General features: G+C 40.7%; 1 protein-coding gene across 1 annotated transcript in view; it reads left to right on the forward strand.

Annotated features, from left to right (window-relative positions):
- Nucleotides 1-9,941, forward strand: part of KIAA2018 (KIAA2018 ortholog) — a 14,022-nt gene that overhangs the window by 270 nt on the left and 3,811 nt on the right. The window contains exons 2-5 of the mRNA XM_008945344.1: nucleotides 2,019-2,047; nucleotides 4,429-4,511; nucleotides 6,013-6,109; nucleotides 7,276-9,929. Coding sequence (XP_008943592.1) covers nucleotides 2,019-2,047; nucleotides 4,429-4,511; nucleotides 6,013-6,109; nucleotides 7,276-9,929 — 2,863 coding nt within the window. The remainder of the gene's footprint in view (nucleotides 1-2,018; nucleotides 2,048-4,428; nucleotides 4,512-6,012; nucleotides 6,110-7,275; nucleotides 9,930-9,941) is intronic.

The raw sequence follows: 9,941 nt of genomic DNA on the forward strand, positions 1-9,941 counted from the left end.
TTTCTCAAAGACATGCGTCCCTCAGCCACCTAAGTAGGAGATCGTTACATTACTACACTGACTACTATGATAAAACAGGTATAAAGCTGTCACCACCTCAGTTAGCTTGCAGCCTGCATTATTGCAGAGACTCCCTGTAGATATGGGGGGATCACTATACTCACTTTGACAGAGTAATTTAGATCTCTTCCTCAACTCTCAGTGGACTCTGGATCTTGCATCTCAAATCTCTGCTGGAACTCAAAGCACGTCTTGATGTTGTACAGCGGTACTATGACCAAATTTCTAATGAAGTGACTTGGAGCTCCTTCCAAGTTTTCCAGGTTTTCCTTCTTTTTTAGTAGCATGTTGGGGGAATCCTTTAGTCCTAGTTAAATACACCATTCACCTTATGCTAGGTGGCCATGTAAGATATGATAAGAAAAGCCCAAAGAGAACTTTGATTTGTCCTACAGAATTTTTTTCAGTTGTCATGCCTTTACCCCACTAATAAAGTATTTTGGATTCCATATTGGTAATGGGAATCAAAGGGCAGCGGGGTGTCTCCAGCCCTTATTGTCATGTGCGTATTTAGGATATCAATTCTGACTGACAGAAGATTGAATTCAGAATTCAGATCAGTTCTGACTGACAGATTGTTGGTTTGGATGTTAGTGGGAAAACTGTACTTTACTGTAAAATAAGAAACCATTTTAAATACTAGTTTACATGCATTCCTGTTCTGATGGCACAAGTTTTCAATGAATAGAAGATTCATCATTTCATGAATAGTTGTAGAACAGATATGCAGGCTTCAGTTGGCGTTTGCTTGGCTTGAAGATATTCATCTTCAGGCATTATTTCTTAGCAAGTGTCTCCAGGTCTGACCATCTGCAGTAACATTACTGTCTTGTAGTCATCATCTAAGTTACTCTAGATGTACAGTACTTTTGGTGAGTTACTAGAAACAAATGTATGTCAACTCAAAGCGTAAAGGATACGTACCCTGTAGTAATCACATGTGTCATCCACACGTATCTTGCATTCTCACTTCAGATTCCTGGTCACATCTGGACTGTGCTGTAACAGTGGAGAAGGAGAGCAGAAGATGCTACTCTGCTTTTTGCATACTCTAGCCAAACATCTAGACTGAGAGTGCGCTGCTGGACAGAAATCTTTTGAAAGATCTTTTTTTTTTTTTCCTGGAGTGTTTCTTTTACCAGAACACACGTGCTTTGCTTTACTATATGCCCTAAAGTACTTGGCATACTGTATGTGTATCATACACGTCATTTTTATATGTAGAGTACACATTTGGGATTTATTGACTTCCAGCAAAGCCATTTGAGGCATTGCACAATGATTCTGACCTGGCTGTCATTGGTCCAGAAATCCCAAGCAAACATGTGAAAATACAAACAACCCTCACACGCCCAAATTATACCTAGACAGAATTTTGAGGCAGTAAAGAAGAACAGCTGCAGAGGAATGGTAATTCTGGTTTCTCACACAAAGGAAGCATGTTTGATATCAGAAGGTATGATGTTTGAAGGTAACATGTCTGGAAAAATCAATTTGCGTGGTAACATTTGCTCTTGTTTCATTGATCCAGTGAACACAAAACCAACATTTCAAAACAGTACTTAACTACCTTGTGGCTCACTTATAGAACTATTTTTTTTTTAAATATTTGGTCTTATTGAACTCTGAATAGTGTAATAGTTGTTGCTTTACAGAAACATGAAAATCCAGCTCTACCCTGTAAATACATAATAATGAGACCAGTATTACACTGTGCCTTGTTATACTGAAATTAAGTCTGAACACAAATGAATTTTTGTAAGGAACTATTTAATACTGATGTCTAAGACAAATCCTTGTGAGTGTGACTTCTACTGCCTTCTTGTTAACAGAACAGAATAGAATATTTAGTATTTTTAGCTGTAATAATAGAATACGGAAATAATAAAAGAAATATTTGTTTGTATGCAGATTTTTTCCCTTCTGTTTCACATTCCCGTTCTTTTTTTGTTTCTCAGAAAGAAAAACCGGGAGACACATAATGCAGGTAGGAAAGTTATGCTTTGTTGCTTGGTCTGGAAATAAGCCCAAATTCCTTGAACTGTTAAAACATATTTTGCATGGAGATGGTTCCTCCATAGGGAGTGTACTACACTAAAAGAACCCCGCCCTAGCAAACACTTTTCTGTGCTCTTGCAGGGAATATCTGTGCAGAAGGGCTTGTTCATTGTTCTCTAGTTTGCTGTTTTCCTCAGTGCAAGCATGAAAGTAGGACCATTCCCTGGGTTTTCCAATGCTAGTACAGTAAAAAGTCAACTATTTCAGTCGTGTTCAGTTCTAAAGGAAAATAAATGCACAGACACTCAAATAAATGCACACAAATAATACTTGCCTCTCTTAAAACAGAGACAGGTATCTGACCCTAGAGCTTTACAGGTTCCCTGGATTAGAAATATTCCTGTAGCCTGTCTCTGAGGTACCTGCCTGAATGTTGGCATCCCAGAAATTCTGTGTGAACACTGGCTCTGTGTTACAGGAGTCACATCCCTTGGGCAGTGACTAGTCAGTGTCTAGCTCCAGTGGCATGTTCTACAAGTAGCAGCAGAAAAGATGGACTGGGGAAGTCAGACTGGGGAGGAGTCTGACAAGTTTTGGCCTTGTTTATCCTAAGAAATTGATTCCAGCTCTTTTATTAAGCAGCACTATTGTGTGGTCTTCACAAACTCAACTGGAAAAACCACTGAGTATTTTCTATGTGAAGACTGTGGACTACAGTGCTTGTCGGGCTGTGCCCAGGGTGTGGCTAATTTCTTAATGATTAAGAAGAATCAGGAAGTACTTTTATCAAGTTTACTTCTAAGGTTACTGACCTTATTCTAATTGGCAGTTCCTGTTTTACTTGCCTATAGCTTTCCAAAGTCTTCATCTACTGGGCTCAGTCTGCAAGATGTGGGGACCAGCTCCCTCCAGCCTTGTAGCTTGCTCAGTCATTAATATCTGAGCAAGCTGAGTAAAATGTGGAAAATATTATCAAAACAAAGGAATAGCACTTCACAACCACTGTGATATCTGTATATATTTGTAAGATACATAAAAATTAAGTCCTAAGGATCATGTGTTTTAATGTTTATACAGCTGCTGTGATTTATATGCTAATTTCTGGCAAAATATACTTTGTCTTGCTTGGTCAAGTGTATTTAGGCCTATCTCTGTAAACATCACCAGTCTGTCCTGAAATACAAAAAAATAATTAAGTAGTTTGCGAAATGTAAATTGAAATAATGAAGTACTGATATAAAACTGTTTAAATTAAATCAGTAAATCCTTTGTAAAGGAGCACAATAAAATATACTCACCTGCAGATCACTGTTTTTCTATATGCCACTAAAAGTATCCTGGCTTCACAAACTACAAGGTGATACTCAGCACAATGAACAAATGATAGGTTGCTTTGAATTTTGACAAAGCCATGACAGAACATTTTTTTCAGGCTCTTTGGGAAAAGGCATCTAATAGTTTTAGTTTGCATAGAACACCAAAGCATTTCAGTCAGAAAAATACCTACGTGAGACTAAACTACACTTGAAAGAAGCTGACTATGGTGCATGGAAAACAGAGATTAATACTGTCTGAAAAAAAAAATCCCAAAGGTATTTACATGCTAGACTTGCAATATGGACCCTTTGCACCAGTGCTTAGGCCTTGTGAAGAGGTAAATGATGACACTAGAGGACTATAAATGAAGCATTTTCTGACCTTCTCCAAGATAGGTAACTCACTGGAAATATTGTTCATTCACTGTTTTCTTTACACCCAGTCATAATTAGACCTTGTAAAACAGTTATACTTTTGAACATAAGAAAGAGTAACTGATAGTATTTATGCCTGGAGCTTTAGTTATATTCAGTGTTGGCTGCTCCATCAATATAAATTTAACATTAAGATTGAAAACTGGTAAAATCTAAATTATTTCTCTTTTGGTGCTAAACTTGGCATTGGTATTTAAGAGAGAGAGATTTCCTTCTCAAATCTGAAACTGATTCTCTCTGTAATCTTGGTTCATTTGCTTTCTGTATGCCTAAATTTAATCTATCTGCCTTGTGAAAAGTTTCATAAAACTCATCTATAAAAGCATTATCAAAAAGCTGAATTTTGAGTTGCAGTAACTCCTCTTTCCACAAAAAGGTCCAGGGCAACCCCACCTTTTAAAGATGTTGCTGCTTATGTTACAGCTCTCAAATTCTGCTGGGTATTAATTCAACAACTGAGGTTTACTTTAGAGGAATATTTTTTCCTCTGTCAAGTTACTAAGGATTCTAGTATGTCATGAAATAGTGTATTTATGAGCCCTTACATTGGTACGAGTTCTGCTGCTGCTGTGCTGACTTGCCCAACCAGATGACAACAGCACACATTACTTTTGTTTAGTGGAGAGACATCGAAAGAAGAAGATTAATGCTGGGATAAGCAGAATTGGAGAACTCATTCCCTGCTCTCCAGCACTTAAGCAGGTGAGTGTCCCTTCAGATGTGCGTAAAAGTTGCCTGTAGAATTCTTGTGTGATTCCTATTTATACTGTAGAAGTATAAATAGTTATTTTGCTGTTTGTCGTAGGAACAGGGCAAAAATGACTGAATTAATATACTCAAAAAACTTACTGGTTATTAGTACTTTTACAATTGTTTGTATGAATTCCTTTTGGAAGTGCAGGGCCACATGAATGTAATTTTGCAGATTTTGAGTATTTCATCTGAAGGTGTTGCTTATATGAGAGCTGAAGAAACGAGACAGTATGAGTTGGACATGTGACTGGTTCTCTCCTCAATTCATACGTGCAGTATTTTTGAGCAGGTGTGAACTAGACTAATTTGTCTGTGGCAATTTGGGCAGCTTGCTGATGTCTGCCTGCGCGTTCAAATCACACAAAATTCTCATGCAGGGTGTCTGAGCATTGGTAACAACTGAAGGGAAAAATTCTATCTTGGCTGCTGCCTGCCTTGTTGTGTTGAGCAGATAGAGAGCTGTTTACCCTTTCCTCTGTAGTAGGGGTGGCACTTTAGACAGAAGTAGGTTGGATCTGGACAGTGGGCTACTGGTTACATTGTGCAGCTTCTGTTTGTCAAGCAATTCTCTGCTGATACTGTTTAGTCTGTATGATGCTTGAGTGGCAAAAGCCATGGGTTAAGCATGATCATTTTTCAGGGCATTCTCTCATCCCTTCTCTGCCTTTTGCTGATGATCACTTAATGTCCTAAGATATAAACAGAATTACATGCATGGGTTTTTTTGTTGTCTTTCATAAAATGGGATGATAACAATTCAGAAAGTGAAATAATAATAGTCATTTAAGACACTGTCCTTGTGAAAGATGAGGCAAGACAAATGGTTTAAGGCTGATGCACTAAAGAATCTTCTTCAAGACAGAGCAATCTACAGTAGAAACTGTTGCTACAGACCAGTACAAGATGAAATTAAGAAGTGAACAAGAGGTTTTGCAGGCAGAATAAGCGTAGTTTCATAAAAGGAAGATGGTGGAAGTTACGGCAGATATTCTCTTTCCATATTCTCCAGTATATTACTTTCAAATTGATGCAAACACCTCCCTGGATAATTCTTCCAAATTTGCTCCTTTCCTAATAAAATATTTACAAGGCAGTATCCTGGAATTTCATGTGATGTATATGTTTATTATCGAACAAGAATTTTAGGTTGCTCAGCAAACAATGATGCTTACTGTTCAGGTTCTGTGGCCTTAGTAACTTGCTTCGGGCATTGCAAAATGTCAGCTCCAGCACTGAAAATCTTATTCTCCAAAAACTCATGGCATTTTAGGGTCAATATCACTCATTGAAGCTGTGGTTCATCTAAAAAACCCAAAGAAACTAACAAACCCCCTAACCCCCCCCCACCCAACAATATTCAGAGAATTATTCAGGTTAGCATATTTTTAAAATAAAGATCTCTCAAAGCAAGTGCAATCTCCTAATTTTATATAAATGTTTTCTTTTTAAGAGCAAGAACATGATCCTGGATCAGGCCTTTAAGTATATTACAGAAATGAAAAGACAGAATGATGAACTACTGTTAAATGGAGGGAACAATGAACAGGGTAAGTACGGATGCTGCTGGAGGCCCTAGATTTTCTGTCACTCACTTCTACTGTGTGTCTGTCAGTCTTGAGGGAAAACAAAGCCTGGATCAACAAACTTGGGAATCCCAAGACATCATGCACGCACAGGAAAAATACAGCTGCTTATTTTGAAACAAGAAGCCAAGAGAATGCCCAAGTGCATGCTCTTGCACATAGCTGCGAGATAATGATGCAGTCACATTGTGATATAAATTACAGAGCTTAGAGGTGATGCAAGCCCATTTAGTAGATTCTATCCTAGTTTATTCTACTGTAGTATTCTGGTATTTATTCAACAAAAGACAGCTTCTGACAAACTTCAGTTATATGTTTTTTCATCAAAACCATGGAGTTTCTTTCACGCATAAAAATTTTTTTTTTTTGCTTCTTCAAATGCTATAAAAGTGATAACAGCCTATTTAATAAGAATATAATGTATCATATAAAATCTTCTTGAACAGATGTGTAAAAATACACTGATGGAGGTATGACAGAAAAAAAGTCTCAGATCTGATGTTGTGGTTTATGAATTTTATTTCTACCCATAGAATGGAATTCCAACAGTTTCTTTTTATGTTGTTGATATAATCAGGTTTGTAGAACCTAGGTGATTTTTCTAGTTAGGTGAGCAATCACCAAGTGCATTGCTAGTTTTTGTGGCTTTACAGAAGTGCTTTGTACTTAATTTTGTATATAATTTTTAGTAATTTTTAGATGTTGTGAAACTTAATTGTTCTGGAAATCTATGAGATTATCAATTAAATAAAAATGTTCTTAATGTTTTCAAAGGAGGCAGAAAAAGAAAACAATAAATTAATATGCTTGTCTTTCCTTCGGTAATTAAACAATTAGATTACTGTTCAGCTTCATCTGAGTTAGTCCTGGTGTTTTTTCTAACTAAATAATTTGACATATCCTATTATTGTTAATGGAATAGTCTATGAAGTTCACTCACTTTCCCACTCAGTAGAGAGACTTATGAGGGTAAAAGTCTTCATTTATGTTATGTTAACCATCTGAAGAGAGCATACATTATCAACAATTTATTTCAATATTACACAGCGTTTACTTTCCAAGTTATGAGGTGACATTACCTCGTCCTTGTGCTGGTGCTGATGTAATGGAGTGCTCTCACTGTTTTGTAGCTGAAGAGATAAAAAAACTCCGGAAACAGCTGGATGAACTGCGAAAGGAAAACGGGAGATACATTGAACTACTGAAAGCAAATGATATTTGCCTGTATGATGATCCAACAATCCACTGGAAGGGAAATCTCAAAAATGCAAAGGTCTCGGTTGTTATTCCTGGTGATCAGGTTCAAAAGAACATCATTGTCTATTCAAACGGGAGTCAGCCCAACGGAAATAACCAGGGAGCATCTGTCCAGGGAATAACGTTTAATGTTGGTCATAATTTACAAAAGCAAACTGCCAATGTTGTTCCAGTCCAGAGAACTTGCAACCTGGTGACTCCTGTGACAATTTCTGGTATTTACCCCGCAGAAAGCAAGACACGGTCACAAACTGTGGTTTCTCCACAGGCCTCTGGTCAGACAGCTCCAGCAGGGAACGTTCTTGAGCATTCCACCCAGGAGAACGAGCGAGGCGTGCCTGGTGCTGCTACTGCCAGCTCACAGAGCACGTCTCGATCTGGAACAGACCAGGAGCTACAGTGTTCTTCAAGTAATGCCCCACAGAATGATCAAAATCCCCCCAAAAGTAAAAATGATGAGGAGGGCACTAAATTAACAAAGAAAACACTCCTGCAGGGAATCGGCCTTCCTTCCAGTGCTGCCTCCACGGAAGCCTCCCAAGCTCAACAGGTGAACGCAACTTCCCCAAATGCACACACTTCTAGGAGTGACCTTCAGGAGAGCTGTGTCATTTCAACCACAGACACAGTTTCTGTGCCGTCTGTGAGACAGTCTACTGCAGATAGTTTTTCCTCTGTAAATGTCCTCAAAAGTACAGACGTAGTAAGTAGTGCTGGAATGCCTGTGACTTCTGCAGCAGAAGGAGTTAAGGCTGTGATGGCAGTAAGCACTCTGCCTGCCAGTCCCCTAGAGAACTGCTGGTCTTTTTCAGGCTCTTCAGGTGTTGGCACTTCAGACTTGAAAAACATGAGTAGCCTTACACGGATGCCTTCAGCTGGAAACACACAGACCACGTGGACAACCTTGCAGCTAGCGGGAAACACTGTTCAGCCGCTCAGCCAAACGCCGTCCGGTATAATGACTGCACTGCTGGAGCCAGTTAATGGTGCTGGTACCGTATCTTCTGCCCACAGCAGGCCTCTGGCTACAAGTATCAGTCTGAACACTCTGCAGGTGGATGGCCAGGCAGCTGACCAGATTGTAGTTACCTTGCCCTCGTGCCCACCCTTACCTATGCAGCCATTAATCAGCCAGGCACAGGTTAAAACTCAGGCTGCAGGAAATATCCTTCCGTTAAATTCAGCTATGCAGGTGATTCAGATGGCTCAGCCAGTTGCATCAGCTGTTGCAGGAGCACCAGCTAACCAGAATGTCATAATTCTCCAGCCTCCAAACCCTGCTCCATGCCCTCCCATTGTGAGAGCAGAAGTTCCCAGCCAAAATGTTAGTCAGCAAATTGTGATTATACAAGCTGCTAATCAGACTCCTCTTCCCCTCCTCTCCGCTCAGCCTTCTGCTGCTGTAAGAGTGCCCGTGAATGGGCCAACGGCCATCGCCAACTCTAGCAGCTCCATACAAAATGCTTCCCTTCCACAGACTTTTGGAGGAAAACACCTTGTCCATATATTACCAAGACCGTCCTCTTTGCCGTCTTCTAGCTCTACCCAAACGTTTTCAGTTACAATGTCAAACCAACAGCATCCTCAAACTATCTCATTAAATGGGCAGCTTTTTGCATTACAGCCTGTGATAGCTTCATCTGGAGCTTCTAATCAAGTCCCTATGCAAGTTATTCAACCCACCACCAGCGAAGATCCAAATACCAATGTTGCCCTCAATACATTTGGTGCTTTAGCTAACCTTAATCAAAGCATATCGCAAATGGCTGGACAGAGCTGCTTACAATTGTCTCTCAGCCACCCCACCAATCCCACAACTGTCAACAACCAGGTTGCCACAGTTAATTGTGTGTCGTTACCAACGTCGGTGACCTCTTCAGTACCCGCAGAGGTTTCAGTATTAACTAGTGCATCTAATTCAATGAACACTTCCCCCAAAAAGGCGGCTGCTGGCTTGCCCTCCAACACAAAATCAAAAAGGACAAACAAAAAGCCAAGCACAAAGAAGCACCAAGCAGTCGGCAGTAAAGCGGCCTGTCCAGCTGTTCCTTGCAAAGATGCAGGGAAGGTGGACTGTGCTCCTGCAGAAACGGTGGCCAAGCATTCAAAGGGCGAGGGGCTGCTGGAAGAGGCCCCGGCAGCACCACAGGCTTCAGCGGCGGCACAGGCAAGCGGCGCCGCGGCTTCCAGTGGCGTCAGCGCTTCCGACTCCCGCCCCGAAGAGGCTGTGAGCTCTGAGCAGGCCCCCAAAACCTGCTCTGCCCCCGAGCCGGGCTCAGCAGAGGTGCCCTCTTCCTCGCCGCTGGAGTCCATGGAGCCAGAGCAGCCAACGCTCATCCCGACGACTGCCAAAGATGCTGCTCCTCGCCAGCAAGCTCGTGGGTCTCAGAAGCATCCACCGACCAGCTCTGCCTTGTCAGAGTCTCCCAAACCCTGTGAACCCCCCAGCACCTTAACGTCCTCTCGTACCGAAGCACATGTGACACATTCTCAGGTTGCTGGGACGTCAGCAGCACAGAGCAGCACAGCAGGTCATACT

Source organism: Merops nubicus, unplaced genomic scaffold (genome assembly GCF_000691845.1).
Source record: "Merops nubicus isolate BGI_N331 unplaced genomic scaffold, ASM69184v1 scaffold8770, whole genome shotgun sequence".
Classification (NCBI taxonomy): domain Eukaryota; kingdom Metazoa; phylum Chordata; class Aves; order Coraciiformes; family Meropidae; genus Merops; species Merops nubicus.